Raw genomic sequence first — 16,555 nt, forward strand, 5'->3', positions numbered from 1 at the left:
CAAATTGTGGGGAAATAAACCCTGTGAGAGCGCTGTCTTGCCTGCTACACAAGGAGGTTGTGTCATTGATGTATTTACAGTATCCATCTGGGAGGGGGGCATGTTCCCTTTCCCAAGCATCAACCTGTGGCTGATTTATGGCCTGTTTATGTTTTCCCGCTGGAGACCCTGACCACTGCGAGGTACGGGGGGGACAGTCTGACCTAAGACACAATACTTGAGATGGGATGGGATGGTAAGTTGAATGTACAGAGCGAGGATGAGGTGATATTATTATTTATGAATGATGACAATACAAGATCGGTTTAGTTGGCCTGTAAGAAACTAAACTTATCAGGAAAGGAGGAAATATCGTGTATGTTCCATGTGGAGGATACATTTTGCTTCATCTTTCGTCTCCACCTCCACTCCGCCCACATGCACACCTCCCCAAAAATATCCCCATTGTCATAGCCCATAACCTACTGCTAGTCCTTTCACCCCCGTCACACCACGACCCCTCCATTTCCTCTTTCACCCCCCCACACCGCTACCCACTGTCCCAAACTCAGATTGGTGAGCACCAACAGGTGCCTGCCCCAAAGGCTTCCCAGTACAAACACATTCCACCCTCTCGTCACTCCCTGTACCAGCACCCAATCAGGCCCCAGTTGAGATATGGTCCCAACCAAGCAAAGACAAAGGAGACGGAGCTGCCAAAAGGTAATAGATGACTTAGAGTGGAGGTACCCAACCTGGAGCTACTGAAAACCACGGCTTTGATCTTGCTTGCAACTGGGTGCCTGTAGAGGTGGTCTTTGGTCTTCCACAAGAAGATGCCATGATGGCCACAAGTGGACCAATGAGGAAGATGATGAACGTTCATGTGCGGATCAACCAGCTCATCTTCGCATTGTTTTGTCTCTCCTTTACCGGTAAGGATACTGAAAATTTTCATTTAGAACATCTGACAGCGGCCATTTGTGATGTTGAAGCTGCTGTCTGATGGGGTTCTTCCACATTATATTCAGTGAAGCGTGTTGCATTCACACTTCTGATTTGGTATTCTGGTTTTTTACAAAAGTTAGCATAATTTAGTCGGGGTTCACTTAGCATTCACGCTGGTTTATTTAGTAAAGAACATGTGCATAAAATAAGGACTTTTGTGATGTTAACAGTTAAAGTTACATTAGCCCAAGCATACACAATCCAGTCACATATGGCGGCAATGCTTCTCAGTCTTCGTAAAGGTGTGTTTGCCCTGTTTACACCAATGTCCAGCGGTTGGAGTACTTTTGTTAATCCTGGGAATTCATTTGCTTCACTTGGTTTCACGGGAGGTGTGGCAGAGAGTTCCCGTGTCAGCGGGAAATGGTCCGACTGCCAATCAATGGGATGATGGTGTTCACACTTGCACCAAACAAACCATACTAGCAGAGCAAACGTACCAGTTCAGTTAAACCAAAACAAGTGTAAACAAACCTTGCTTTGTGTAGTAAATGGCCTTTAACTAAGTGTTCCCCCAAATTTTGCAAGCTTACAATTCTCCAAAATGTCTTGATTGGAGAGTCTGTCAATGAACTGATGCTTCTCAGTACAAATTTATAACGAGAAGCGTGCATTCTGTGACATGCACACAAGGGCAACACAAAGAAGGGAGTAATTGGATGCCTTTGACTTTCACCTTTGACCTCATGTCAGACAGGGAAAGCGTGCATAAAATCCCAGTTATAATGTCATTGTATACAACCACCAGATCGCCTAAACGTAAAGTCGTTTTATTCTACTCCCAAACAACCTGTGAGACAACGCTCCCTGGCACATTTAATGAAACATATTAACACATCATTGTTTGATAATCAGAGTCTATTTCGGGCCCAGATGGCGATGGTATCCCAGACATCCCTTTGATCCCTCTCCCCTGCTGCATATCAATTACGTTAGCTCAGTCACCTTTGCTACCCATCGCACACCACCAGCACCTGCCCTGCTGACCGTTCACTCCGGGCGTCCTGCCTGTCCTTCTTTGTCCACCTCAGTCGTCTTGATGGAACACATATTTGGACTCCCTTGCTCTTTATTTTTTATTTAGTGAATACATAATAAAACTAAATAAAATTATGTTTGTGTTGGCCCAGGTGCGTCAGAAATAGAGCGGCGGCTGCATCAGAAAATCTTTAACAACTACAACCTGAAGGTGCGGCCCGCTCAGTACTGGGAGGAGAGAGTGATGGTGCGGGTGGGGATGACCCTTTCCCAGCTCGTCAGCTTGGTATCATTTACACACTCGTATGTGCAAATGCATCTGCTTGAAAACGTACAAAATACAAACGGTTGCCCTCGGATTTACAGAATGAAAAGAACGGAGAGATGACGACCAACGTTTTCATGAATCTGGTATGAGAGACAAAGCAGCCGTCATTATCTGCTCACAGTGGTGTGAAAAAGCGCTTGCCTCTTCCTGAGGCGGAGTTAAATGTGGTGCTGTGGAGGAATTTTGCTCCACCCACTTTCGGCACCTTCTTAAGGTCATGCCATAGCATCTCAATAGGATTCAGGTCAGGACTTTGACTAGGCTACTCCGAAGCCTCAATCCAAAGAACCCAAGTTGGTTTCAGCTTGAGGTCATAAACAAATGGCCAGACATTCTCCTTTAGGGTTTTTTGGTAGACAGCAGAATTCATGGTTCTATTTATCAGTCTTCCAGGTCTTATAGCAGCAAAACAGCCCCAGACCATCTTCACACTACCACCACCATATTTTACTGTTGGTATGAAGTTCTCTTTTTTGTCTTAAAACTCCATTGGTAGATCTGCACTTATTTGGATGTTGTTCTGGGGTCTCTTGAGGCCACCATGTCTTCGCCACTTGTAGATAATGGCTCTCGCTGTGGTTTGCTGGAGCCCCAAAATGTAATACTTTACTTAAATAGGAAAAATTTTCATATAAAAACTGCCTTTTGTGTTCAGTTGTGTTGCCACCAATTGATATTTACATTTGTTTGATGATCAGAAACATTTAAGTTTTACAAACAAAAAGTAAGAAATCAGGAAGGGGCAAATATTTGTTCACACCACTGTACATAAAATCCAGTTGTTAAATGTTGCCCTTCCAAGGAGTGGAAAGACTACCGCTTGTCATGGGACCCAAAGGATTATGACAACATTAATGTTTTAAGAATTCCTGCCAACAAGGTGTGGCGTCCTGATGTCTACCTCATAAACAAGTGAGTGTCCCCCTCAGCTTGCCCTTGATAACGCTACAAACGTGGGGAAATATATTTCCTTTGTTTTCTCCACAGCAATGACGGTCAGTTTGATGTCGCTCTGTATGTCAACGTCTTGGTGTACAATGACGGCACAGTCAACTGGCTGCCGCCAGCCATCTACCGCAGTTCTTGCTCCATCCAGGTACAGTCTGGTTGCAAAGCATGTTCTCCATGCTGAAATACTCATGGCCTCTTATGACCCCTGAAACCAATCCCAAGGTTGCATATTTCCCCTTCGACTGGCAAAACTGTAGTATGATATTCCGTTCATATACCTACGACGCCTCGGAAGTGGAACTGCAGTATTTTCTGGATGATCAAGGCAAGGAGATCCAGGAGATTGTCATAGATGAGAACGCATTCACGGGTGGGTGAAATACTTCTTCTGCATATCCTGATCCATGTTGACGTTGAGCTATTACTTTTATTGTCTTTCATTTTACTTCCTGTGTTCGCCAACAGAGAACGGGGAGTGGGCAATATGTCACAAACCCTCAAGGAAGAACGTCAAGGACGACCTGTATGAGGATATCACATTCTACTTGATCATCGAGAGGAAGCCTCTGTTCTACATCATCAACATCATCGTTCCCTGCATTCTCACAAGCGTCTTGGCTATTTTTGTCTTCTACCTTCCCCCTGGAGCAGGTCTGTCGCTGATGTTCAAGTCCAACAAATTCCACAACAATTCCACTTGGACAATCACTTCATCATCTTGTCCTCAGGCGAGAAGATGACCCTTTCCATTTCGGTTCTGATTGCCTTGACTGTCTTCATGCTCCTGCTGGCGAACAAAGTCCCCGAGACGTCGCTGGCCATCCCCATCATCGTCAACTACGTGATGTTCACCATGATCTTGGTCACCTTCTCGGTCATCCTGAGCGTGGTCGTCCTCAACTTGCACCACCGCAGCCCCAGCACACACATCATGCCCAACTGGGTTCGGAAGGTGAGTCATTGATTATTATTTGCACCTGGAGAATCCAAAAGATCCGATTGACGTCTGTGGTTTTGCCATTTTTTAGCTCTTCATTAACTTCCTGCCAAAGTACATTGGCATGACACGACCAGAGCCGGACGATTGTCTGCTGAAGGACGACTCTTGCAACGAAACCCCCGTCCACAACTTCAACGGACGCCAGCCTGGAGGGGAGTACTTCTTCCGCAAGATCAACCCTGATCTTGTCATACCCTGGAGAGGCAGGTAAAGCTACATTGATGTTTGTAAAGAATCATTCACCTCCACACAAACAGCCACCCTGGGCCGAGGCCCGGTCCCGGCCATCTCTAGGCCCGTTCCCAGAGCATCAGAGTCAAGTTAAGCCCTTTATCCCGCCCACAGTCGCCAGCGCCTAAGCCGCTGTTTAGGTTGGGCATCAGGGTCTAATCTTGCTGAAAGTAGGTGGAGGGAGTGTGAAGACTTGTGTGGCAACGATGGTACCACATGTGATCCGAGTCAAGTGAAGTGTCGATCTTTGCAGCTCATTTATAGGAGTTGTTAGCACTCTTACACACGTTGGGAACATACGGTACAGTATGGGTGTGTTTCATTGTGTGTGTCTGCGGCCGACTGTGCAAACGATGGAATGAGGATGGCATGTAAAGCATAACATAACTCCACTATGACTACACACACGCATACGCATATCTCCGGGTTGCTCATTGTGTTGTCGCTCCGTTTCTAGGCAACTCTCAGAACTTTGCTGACGCCTGGCGCCTGCCGTTGCGGTACGTGCTGCAGGCTGCAGTACACGCCATAAACATGACACTATACAAGTGCATGCAGACAGTGTGAAGGTGCCGGCTTGACAATCCACACCACTCTTTTTAAGGCATTAAAAGGATTGGCGAATATGTTGTGTACATAGAAGAGGCTAATAATAATCCATTGTAGTTCAAGCTATCAGAACAAAACATCCAAATCTTGGCTTTTTGTTATAGGTTACTGTAATATGTCATAATACACCTCAATAATGATTTTGTTTTAAATTGACAATCTACATTGTGACATTATGCTCTTGTTTTATGTCTCCGTTGTGTGTGCACACGTGTGCCAGTGTGCGCAAGGTTTGCAGGGGTAATAAAACAGGCAGGTCAAAGGTCCCAACCCCACACGCTGTGTTTTGGGCGTGTGCTGCCGCTGTCACTCAAGAGCTCAGAAGAGCCGCATATGCATTTGTGTCCTCTGGTGGACAGCAAATGTCACTTTGTCCCTGCAAAGGTCAACAAGAGCACATGTATTGAAACAAATGGTGGGATGGGTGGGGGGGGGGGGCTTTTCCAGTCTGCAGTGAGCCTTTTGTGAAGGTGTCAGAAGATCAAAGAGACTTACAGTAATTACTAGTAATTAGATCGGAATACTGTATATTAACAACTTTATTTCTATATTTGAAAACATGACTTTTGTTGGCAATATTAAGTAAGTACATACCCGAGCACATTGCAGAAGTATACCTGCGACCCTAGTGCGGATAGGAGGCATAGAAAATGGATGGATGTAAATTGTCCATAGGTATGAATGTGAGTGTGAATGGTTGTTTGTCTATACTATGTGCCCTGTGATTGGCTGCCGACCAGTCCAGTATTTTTTTTTTAATTTTTGGACCATATCGGAGTACAGAACCACAAAAAAAACACAGCCTTTGATTCTGCAGCTACCTAATGTTTTGCGGTGTGTGCTTTCACACCCTCACATCCTAATGTCCTGGGTCTTCTTCATCCTTTTTAGGTGTGACAGTCCTGTGCAGCTTCAGAGACTTCCAGAAGCAGATGGATTCTGTCTGATCCTTCCTCCTAACCTGAAGTCAGCCATTGCTGCCGTGACCTACATGGCAGAGCAACTGAAGAAGCAAGACACAGATGATTCGGTGAGAAGCACGGCCAATATATGACATCCATTGAGCTGGAGTGTTGACTCTAGTGTGTGTGTGTGTATGTGTGTGTGTGTGTGTGTGTGTGTTTGTGTGTGTGCAGATAACAGAGGATTGGCAGTTCATCGCCCTGGTGGTGGACCGTCTGTTCCTGTGGCTCTTTGTTGTTATCACCACGTTGGGCACCTTGGCCATGTTCTTGGATGCCAGTTTCAACTACACGCCCGACAACCCCTTCCCATGAGGGAGCCCCAAACAAAAAGAATCCAAAGTGTCATGTTGTTGCTAAATTTCTCCAACGCAGCTCAACAGAACATAAGACTTTTCCATCGTGGTGTTTGTTATCATCTACAAAATGTCATCTGTCAGTCATAAATGTATGTCATTATGTCAGGTAAATAACTAAAACAATGCTATGTGTCCATTATTTATTATTTATACTGTACATTATAATAATAATAATTAGGGAGCGTTTGGCAAGTGCAGATTGTGGTGTAGAAATGTGCCCGCTAGAGGGCAGCATTGAACCTGTATTTCAAAGTACAGGGACCATTAGAGTTCTATAGAGAACACAGAAGCTAACCTTTGTTAGTTTAATGCAACACTAAGTGGCAAAAACAATTACAAATCATCTCTGCTCTTTAATTTCCTCATAACAACACAAATGAATCACTTGAATCCAAATGTTTATGCACTAGAGACTCAGGAACTTGCTTTTAGGCCCAAAACAAAACGCTCCAGGACATTAATTGGCTTCCAGAGCGTGTGACGCCATCAGCTGTTTTTCCTGCTTGCTGATGTGCAGCGACAGCGAGAGGGTGTTCACACGGTGAAAATATGTCTCCAATAAGTGAAAAGAAGGACTCTAGCTGTCTCCAGAGGACCACTGGTCCCTGTCCTACTTCTGTAGTTCAACTGTAGTTACATAAAAACCCCCAGTGAGGAGGATACTGAGCGTGAAGCAAAAGGGCGCCGTCCCCCTCATTTGTACACATTTGAGCTTTTCAGGGAAAAGCCATGCGTGGGTGCTTTATCGACATCGGGGATGGGGGGCACTTGTGGGACTTCAATCGGTGGACTCACCCTCCTTCTCGCGCACTTCAACCCAGGAGGAGGCCTCAGAAATGTGGGGTGGTGGGGTGGGGGGTGTTGAGGGGCATGAGAGAATGCTGTGAGTGCTCGTCTTTGGGCTGATTTAGCTTCTTTCTCCCTCTCTCATTCTATCGGGCATTAAGGAAGGGCTAAAGTAGCGAGACAAATCTGTGTTTACTGCTCTAATAAATAAAAGAAAAGTGGAGTGTAAGAAAAAGGGGGGGTGGCTTTAAAGTGCAATTTTTGTCTTCTGTGCAAGCCAAGAGGACATCATATAAATCAGGTTACCAATGGAGATACCACTGGAAGGCGCCTGGGACTGTCCACAGCAACACACACAACCTCCATGTCTTCATCCTTCCTATCAAAGTGAGGGTGAAAGTGGGGGGGTGGGGGTCCCGAGCAACAATGAAGCATTTGTTGAGGCGAAAAGAGACGGAGGTGAGGCGGGGCGGGAGACAAAAGTTCAGCACAAGTCAGAGGAAGGAAAAATAAGCTTATGGCAGACCTTGTAATATCGGCTAAATCTATCCAGGATGGAGTGAGGGAGGGAGGTGAGCACGCTCCTGATCACCTGCCAGGTTGTTGGGGGGGGGGGGGGGGGGGCTTCAGACATGGTGCTTATCATTTCCGCTGGCAATTTTACTGTCTGGTGTAAAGCCACGTCTGTAAAGGTGGATGTATTTGGTGTGGAGCATCGGTGTCCAAAATGCAGCCAGGGGATATTTGCAGCCCGCAACTTGTCTTTGTAATGGCCTGCGACACTTTTGCAATTTTTTTTTTTAAATCAAAATAAGATTTCGGGTAAACTTGCTTATAAAAGCACGCAGAAAAATCAAAGAACTGTCAAAAATAAATTAACAACAGTAAATAATGTATTTAAATAAATACGTTAACATGTCCATCATCATGGCGGAGGCAAGGGTGTCATCCCCACCGATGTAAACGGTCTAACGCTCTTTTCTTTACTTTATCACTATACCTTGACACATCACCAGCAGTGTTCAATATTAACATTGTACTAAAAGCAACTTTTGTGTTTTTAATATTAACACAGCGGAAATATAATGTACCTTTTAAATATATGAATCAGCTTAGCATATATTGACCTGAATTTGAGGGAAACCATGACAAATATGACATAAATTATCGTGGCTGTCGCAATTTCCTGATTATTTGAAATTTAAACCATGCTGTACGTGTTTTCCTCACAATAGCCCCTCATTAGCATATCACTGGCTCGGAGATATGCTGTAAATCTGCTCCGACTGAGCCGTTTAATTAATCGTCCGTGTGGGAAAACACCTCGATCTAGGTCAGCACTCATGCACTCATAGGAAGACAAGTATGCAAAAACAAACACTATGAAATTCCTCACAAGGATGTGAACATGTTTGTAGAGTAGACGGTTGACAAAAAAAAAGGGATTCCAGTGGCAACCTGTTTGCTTGGAAATGGGGGGAACATTTCCCAGCACGCATGACAACAACACACACCCACATCTTACATGCCCATCCCCAAGAAGACCCCTTAGAGGACACACACGCACACACTCCCAAGTGCTTTTTACATTGAACTTGAACACACTTACAGGAGTTTTAAAACATTTTGGACAAGCTTACTTTGTTGCCTTTTTAGAAGGATAAATGGCCAACTCTGGAATTCAGCTTTTGGGGTTTTTCATGTCTCTGATTGGCATCGTGGCCCTGATTATCGGTACCATTCTGCCCCAGTGGAAGATGTCAGCCTACATCGGGGACAACATCATCACGGCCGTGGCCATGTACCAGGGACTGTGGATGTCCTGCGCCTTTCAAAGCACCGGGCAGCTTCAGTGCAAGATCTACGACTCCATCCTGCAGCTCGACAGTACGTCTTCATACAGAAATAATAATAGGGTAATAGAATGCAAGGTTGTCTTCAATGTCCTGCGGTGATTTATTTTATGGAAGGGTTGTCCAAAGTGCGGCCCAAGCTCGTTTTATATTGGTCCTTGGCGTGTTGTAAAAATAAAGTGAATTTATTATTAAGGAGATATATTTGAATTTGAAATTTAAATTTGCTGTGTCACCCATCACACAAAGACATGGATGCTTTGTTCATATATATAACATATATTTACCTACACTGGACTTTAGCATATTTCATTTGCCAATTCCAGCCTTCAGTTTTTCTGTATGCGGCCCTTGAGGAGAAAAAGGTCCGACCCCCCCCCCTGGATTAATGCACTACTGTACATATATACTTGAAATGCTTTTATGCATGTTCTTTTAGTACATGACCACTAGAGGGCCCTGCTACCAGTCACGCGCACACCAGTCAGATTATTAGGTACACCACCATGTAATGAGACGCGCAACAAGAACTTTGTGCAAAAGTCTGCCATTACAAACTGCGAGTTAACCCTTGTGTATTATTATTAGTAGTAGTAGTAGTAATAGTATTGATACTCAACCTTATATTTATTATGGTTTTGAGACGTACACAAGTGTTACAGTAGCGCAATAATAAATATATCATCAAATGAATATGGCAGTGTCATTATTATGTTGATCTATACGATGTAGTAACATGTCATCCACATGGAAAGCTTGGATCGTGGTACAGCATGTCAACTTTTGTGAAACAAGTTGGTACATACCACTGTTTCCAGACTTTACCATCTCACAATAGAGGCCTCCCACCACCATCGCACCCCTCACTGCAGGAGGATGCTGTTTGTGTGCGGGGCAGGGTCGGGCCGGGCAGGACTGGCACAGACTGGTTCTAGGTGGACAGAAACAAAGGAAGGTTCACCCTGATGGCTTTATAGGAGGTGGAGAGGAGGTGGGGTGGGGAGCACTGACAGATGAGGAGAGGACAATCGTATTTCAACGAGTGGCGCCACAGCGTGTTGTTACCCATGGCTTCTCTTCCAGGAAGAGAAGAGGGCCAAACCACATCACATCATAAATAACAATGTCCTAAAAACATCTTTTGTAACGTCATGTCATTCTCTGCAGGCTCTCTGCAGGCCACCAGGGCACTGATGATCGTGGGCATCATCGTGTCGGTGGCGGGCCTGGGCGTGGCTTGCATGGGCATGAAGTGCACCACCTGCGGAGGGGGTGACAAACTCCGCAAGGCCCGCGTTGCCATGACGGGGGGCATCATCCTGCTAGTAGGAGGTAAGTATCCTGAATAAGCAATTCACATTCTTTACTCTTTTTTTTCTCCATTAAAAAAATGTAAACATCTTAAACACAGAAAGTGAAATCTGCTTCTTCCTGCTCCTTTTTATACATTTACGCTTATTTATACTAGGAAGCAAAAAGTACAAACAAAACGCACAAAGTAGCAAATAAGGAAATACAAGATGGCTCAGCCACTTACAGAGAAAACTAGACATCAAGGAATCCGAGTATACAGTGTTCCCTCGTTCATCGCGGGGGTGCTAGGTTCCTTAATAACACGAAAAAAGTCTCTATCTGTGTGCAATTATTATACACATTATAAAACCCCAAACCATACACTTAATATACTTTTCTCTGAGAGACATTAACATGTCCTCACATTTTCGTCTTGTTTAAACACTCAAAAAAAGTTCAAACCTGTTTGAATTTTAATGATGAAGGTTGGAGACAAGAAACTCACGCTTTAATTCCTTTTCTTCCAGTACTGTAGTGTTTCTGTATCCTTGTATCTTGTTCAAACATATTTCTGTAGTCCTCATTTGAACCGAAGGTGCATTCCCAGTATTCATATTGCCTCTGAATAGCCACGTAACTTCAACATTCTTTCAGCATGTCCAAAAAGTCCAACCTTTTGTGTCATTGTTAGCATCTTCCTCTTCGTTTTGGACCCAGGACGTTTCATTGACATTGTGAGTTTTGTAAGGGAGAAAATTGCAAACATACAAATACTGCAAGCTAGCAAGCTAGCGAGACACGGCAATCGGCACGGCTGTGCGAAGTAGATTGATTGACAATGGTCAACAGCCAATCAGGAGCAAAAACAATGGGCGGTGCAGACAGACAACGATTGAAGACAGGTGGCACTACATTCCCCACAATGCAGTTCTTCTTAAAGGGTCAGGCTCGGCCTGTAATAGTGTTCATATACTAATAAACAAACGTGACAGAGCGAGGGAACACTGTACTAGCAACACATTTAACTTTGCTGAATTTGCATTTTTGACTTACATTTTATATTTGAATTTTAAGTTATAAGAAGGGAACAGTCATAACATATGTTTGACATTTTTACAGTAAACAGTAAAAAGTCCCTACTGGATTTTAGGCTCTAGTGTGATTTTGAGCCCAATGTGTTAATACACATGTCAAAATGAAAACATAACTGTACAGTCACACATGTTATGGTTATGGTTACCTTACAGCTACACAAGAAGATGATTCGTTTCCCTGACTGGATTCTGAAGTTGCAATCCTGTGTTAAAAAATTTTAAGACCGTTTCTGAATCCTTCAGTGGGTGTGATGTAGTTTGACCCCCGGGCCTCTCGAGGTCACTGGACTGAGAGACTCCACTGTGCGCCAGACTTGGATTCCGACATGAGACGACCCAAAAAAACACTAAAATATAAAACCTCTCTCTCCTCTTCAGGGCTGTGTGCCATTGTGGCGTGCTCCTGGTTTGCTCACAACGTGATCCGGGCCTTCTACAACCCCTACACCCCTGTCAACACCAAGTAAGGCCAGGGCCACCCCTTGAAAGCCAGAATGACTTTTCCAGTGTGCAAAAAAAAACAAACAAACACCGATGTTAATTCAACTGTGAGTTTTTTTTAAAAAGAGCTGATCTTTGTGACAGGTTTGAGTTTGGCGCCGCCATCTTCATTGCGTGGGGCGGCTCCCTCCTGGATGTCCTTGGCGGCGCGATGTTGGCCGCCTCCTGCCCACGAAAGAAGCAAGCATCCAAGTACCCGTCCATTGCCAGTTCTCGCTCCGCGCCTGGAAGCAGCAATAAGGAATATGTCTAAATATGCCCAACTCCCCAATTCTTATTATTGTTATACAAAGAGTGTAAGTTTTTATTACTGTATTAGTGGGACTTCTTTCCTCATGTGTGCCTTTAATAACTGCTTGATGATGACTCAGTCGTAATATCCCGGTGTGACATTACAATACAATGGCAAGATGCAACACCATGCATGCATCTTTACTTCATTTTATTTTTACATCATGCTGAAATCCATTAAAAATCGAGCTGCGGGCCGAATAAGGCCCCCAGGCCATCACTTTGGACAACACAGGTGTAGCCACATGCATGTAATAAGCCACTAGGAGATCAAATGAGTTTGCAACTATTTATTTTTGCCAAATGTAGAAGAACTTTTACACTTCCGAGTTTGTTTGTTTTTTTTTACATTAAATACTCTTGCATGTATAGCATATGTATGTCAAAAATAAAGGTTGTGTAACATTATAAATGGTGATGTCATACACAACACACACAACCAAACCACAAACTGATGTCTTGGATAAAAATACCAGCTCCACACTAACGTGTTAAACATCATTCATTGCAGCATGCTATGTGAAACCTGTCACATTGTGGACACCTGCTGAACTAAAAACAACTCATTGTTACAATTGTTGGGTGTTTTAAATACAATCTGTTAAAAAAAACAACAAATATCCCAAGAAGATATGTCTTTTATTTCCCTGGATGCAGTTTGAACAATTAACCACTTCCCTGCATGCAAACAGCAGACACATTTCAAATTAAAAAAATATATAGTAGTTGTTAAAGAATTAAAAAATAAATAAGTCACATTTAATCAACACAAGCATCTCTGGACAACAACAATTAAAAGTAATTTATTTATTTGGTGCTTCTCATGAGGATGTGATTGTCTTGTCCTGTCCAATGAAACATTCACAACTGTACATGTTTATACCCGCCGTCCCCCGGTTGCCACAGCGACTCGGCCGTCAGCATGCAGGCCACAGCGGTGCAATGAGAAAAAATACTACCACATACTTGTAGCCCTTTAGAGACGGGGAACACTGAGTTTGGGGATGATGCTCTTACAGACTCCATGCATAGAAGTATGCAACTCGTCACTGCACGTAACGTAAAGCATTCCCACAATGTGCAAACCAACAAAAATAACCATTTAGAAATTACACTTTGGAAAAAAAACCCGGCACAACAGTGTTTTGCTTCATATTTTAACAGAAATCAGTAGTTTTTCCATGAAATGTTATAAATAAGAAGCTTTCATTTACTGTTTAAAACAGAAAGCACTTGACCAGTATGACACTCCACCTGCAGGCCAGCAGGGTGCTTCAACGCCATCACAGCTTCTTACCAAAACACTCCATCAGTGCAACTCCACACAAGCAGCTGTCGTCAAGAAGTCAACTCGGACCTCCCGAGATGAGGGGGGGGGGCGCAAACAGACCCGTGAAAAGTCTGGAAAGAGGTGAAATGATTTACAATGAAGGCGTTGGCTCCTCCCCTCTTTGGGCCTTGTTGTGCCATCACATCCCTTCACTGGAGACACTGGGCATCAAACATGGAGACATTGTGGTGGAGTTCCTCATTCAGGACATGGGGATGGACACGGGACATTGGCCATTGTTGTTCATGATGTCGTCCAGCACTTCATCGTCCAAGTCCACTATAAGAGGAAGCGACGGAGTCACACTGACATCGAATTATGACATCGCTACTATGAATGATAATACACTTACATATACTGTGTATACTATATGTATGTATGTGTATGTATATTTGTGACTCAAGCAGCTCTTTAAAAGTACAAAAGTACTGGTAAATCTACAGTGGTAGAGTACAACAACCTATGTATTCAACCTCGCAAACAGCATCTTGGTTTAGATTATTTGACTTCAGTTGCCTAATATATCACAAAATCTACTTGAAAGTATATTTTAGAAGACAGTAAAAATAGGAGAATATAGTAACCTACGTATTCAACCAAGCCAACACGCGGCATTTTGGTTTGGAATATTTCAAATAGCTCAATAATTATTAGTTATCAATAATGATGACATTGTGCCGATTCATCTGGTAATATTAAAAAAAGGTCTCATAACACGGTAATGACAGAATACGCTCCAATGAGGCAAAATTATCCGTACTGTGGTGTAGGTGGAGGTGAGCGAATCAAGCGCTCACCTTGCTTGCCTCCATATGTAAACAAACAACAGTTAAACGTCATATAAAAAATAATAGATAGATGTGATCAGGTATACTGTAGGTATTGTGAAGCAGGGAGTTAATGGTATCAGCTTGAAAAAAATGTGTGAATCCCTAGTAAATGCAATAATAATAATAATAATACATATACACTGACAGTAATAAGAATTAACAATGTAATAACGTGTGGAAAATGAATATAATTTTGTGGCTGTAAAACAAACAGCACATTTGCTATGTTTGTGAGTTAAAATAATAATGCTGAATGCCAGTAATACTCATCATGAACCCAAACACATCAAGAAAAACAAACATTTAAATGAATAGAAAACTTACCTTTCTTGGAGCGACCAATCTGGCCGAGTTTGGGGGCCCTCTGGCCCAGCCTCTGGGGGTTGGGGCCGTTGGGGCCGCTGCCCTGGCCGTGACCCGGGCCGTGCTGCCCCCCCTCGCCGGGCTGCAGGGGCGGTGCTGTGGGTGGAATGAGCTCGGGGATGCCGGACGACCCGTACATAGCTGCAAAGAGCTGCAGTACCTACTTTGGCCACTGGATGTCCCCACAGCACGAAGGCGACTTGTTTTGTGTTGCTCTTCCACTTCCGCAATGGCAGCGATGAATATATTGATCACAATACAGCGTTGGGATTGTCTTTATGAGCTGTGAATTAAAAAAAAAAGTTTAAACAATGAAATATTGAATATATGTTGAAGATGACGAAGATGAAAGCCGCAATTTATCTCACCGTCACAACCCTGTCAACACTCCTAACCGAGATATAAGAAGAAATACGCTTCCCAGCAAGGTTAAACGCCTCCTACACATCTAGAAAGAGTTTAATCCCAGCAATTACCTTCCAGTGAAGATCCGAAGCCGCTAAAAGACTTCCCAGAACCGTGTTGTTGTTTACTGGAGCTCTCTCTCTCTACGCGCCACCGAGGGCGAGTGGATTTATTTAAAGGAGCCTCTTCCTCTCCACGGTGGCGATACCCTCCAGTTTTAATCAACCTCACACACTCCTAGCCCAATATATGCACATCATTGCGATGCAAAATGTTGCGGAGAGGTGGGCCTAAAAAGCAGCGGTGCGTAATTACGCACGTCACGCAGAGGGACAGAGGTAGATGCTAGATGCGTGACTCGGCCAATGAGTGACACAGCTCAATAAGCCTCATGCATTAGTCATGACGCTGGAAGTCACCTGACCAGGCCTGTAACTATTACAGGAATATTCAAAATATTACTAGAAAATAGGAAAACAGGCACAGTAAATAGAAAAAGCTCATCAATATGCTTCATTGTATAAATAATAATTGTGCTAAACACATCTCTAGTCCTTCTTGGAAAGACACTTCCTCATTGTCACGAGACAGTCTTGAGATGCATTCAGCGACACTCCAAAAATCAACATGTCTTCATGATGTGTTTTAAATAAATAGAAAGACAAAGGAAAACCAATAAGTGAATATCCTTCTCGTTCACTAAAGTAACTCTTACTGCAAAAGTACAATTTGATGCATTTTAAGTACAGTATGCTCGGAAATCCCATAAACTACATCTACACTCAAAACGTAAATTCAACTTCAATGAATAGTTTCTTTGAACGCTACTCTTGGTACCATAATAACATGGTTAAAGTGTGATTCAAATGTTGTTATTATTAAAGAGACTATAGTGTTAGGCAAGTTTTTAGCTTGTGTTAAATTTACGGTTCTTTTTGATCTGTTAATACGTATGTTTAAAATGTTTGGACACCCCTGCACAAAAGCAATGGCTGTGTCACAGGCCAGAGTTGATATATCACCACAGATTGGCCTTTTGCACGGACGTAGATCTTGGTACCGTCAAGTCCTAGATTTAAAACATTAAACAGCGAATTCCCATGTGATAAATGAGTGTTAGACAGGATAAATCTGTGATATATTAACCGCCGCTGTCTTGCCATTTGTTTTAACGCTGTTCCATCCATCAGCCATGGGAGCAAAGTTCACATCCACGGACAACGCTTGAAGATTTGCAGACCTTTCGAGTTGTTCCCGCTGTTAAAATCAACAGCAAAACAACTTCAACTTTACCCTTTTAGTTGTACAAGAAGAGCTCCTGTGAAATATGTGCTGCGCTAATCTAGCCAGTCATCTCCCTGAGTCAGCAGCATGGGCCCTCATGCATGAGCAGCCTGGCATAAA

General features: G+C 43.5%; 3 protein-coding genes and 1 long non-coding RNA gene across 5 annotated transcripts; 2 read left to right on the forward strand and 2 right to left on the reverse strand.

Annotated features, from left to right (window-relative positions):
* Positions 1-656: 656 nt before the first annotated feature.
* chrnb1l (cholinergic receptor, nicotinic, beta 1 (muscle) like) lies at positions 657-6,503 on the forward strand. Its single transcript, XM_058065938.1, has 11 exons — positions 657-914; positions 2,118-2,251; positions 2,332-2,376; positions 3,096-3,205; positions 3,281-3,389; positions 3,467-3,614; positions 3,710-3,895; positions 3,973-4,196; positions 4,273-4,451; positions 5,976-6,114; positions 6,221-6,503. The coding sequence occupies exons 1-11, from the start codon at positions 821-823 to the stop codon at positions 6,359-6,361; spliced, it is 1,509 nt and encodes a 502-aa protein (XP_057921921.1). The 5' UTR covers positions 657-820; the 3' UTR covers positions 6,362-6,503.
* LOC131124938 (uncharacterized) lies at positions 5,650-11,150 on the reverse strand. The gene is made up of 3 exons (XR_009128953.1): positions 10,843-11,150; positions 9,851-9,975; positions 5,650-6,087 (listed from the first exon to the last, which is right to left on the reverse strand). It is a non-coding gene; the product is annotated as an uncharacterized LOC131124938 (long non-coding RNA).
* cldn7a (claudin 7a) lies at positions 8,692-12,988 on the forward strand. The gene is made up of 4 exons (XM_058065941.1): positions 8,692-9,078; positions 10,212-10,376; positions 11,810-11,894; positions 12,017-12,988. Exons 1-4 carry the CDS (start codon positions 8,856-8,858, stop codon positions 12,183-12,185), a joined length of 642 nt encoding a protein of 213 aa, XP_057921924.1. The 5' UTR covers positions 8,692-8,855; the 3' UTR covers positions 12,186-12,988.
* Positions 12,499-15,538, reverse strand: si:dkey-112a7.4 (calcium/calmodulin-dependent protein kinase II inhibitor 1). 2 transcript variants are annotated; one of them, XM_058065943.1, is made up of 3 exons: positions 15,223-15,538; positions 14,708-15,029; positions 12,499-13,832 (listed from the first exon to the last, which is right to left on the reverse strand). In XM_058065943.1, the coding sequence occupies exons 2-3, from the start codon at positions 14,883-14,885 to the stop codon at positions 13,756-13,758; spliced, it is 255 nt and encodes an 84-aa protein (XP_057921926.1). In that variant the 5' UTR covers positions 14,886-15,029; positions 15,223-15,538; the 3' UTR covers positions 12,499-13,755. The 2 variants fall into 2 exon arrangements, with proteins under 2 accessions (XP_057921926.1, XP_057921927.1); XM_058065944.1 differs by having other exon boundaries at positions 15,115-15,538.
* Between the last annotated feature and the right edge of the window lie 1,017 nt (positions 15,539-16,555).

The sequence above is a fragment of the Doryrhamphus excisus genome, chromosome 3 (assembly GCF_030265055.1).
Source record: "Doryrhamphus excisus isolate RoL2022-K1 chromosome 3, RoL_Dexc_1.0, whole genome shotgun sequence".
In the NCBI taxonomy this organism is placed as follows: domain Eukaryota; kingdom Metazoa; phylum Chordata; class Actinopteri; order Syngnathiformes; family Syngnathidae; genus Doryrhamphus; species Doryrhamphus excisus.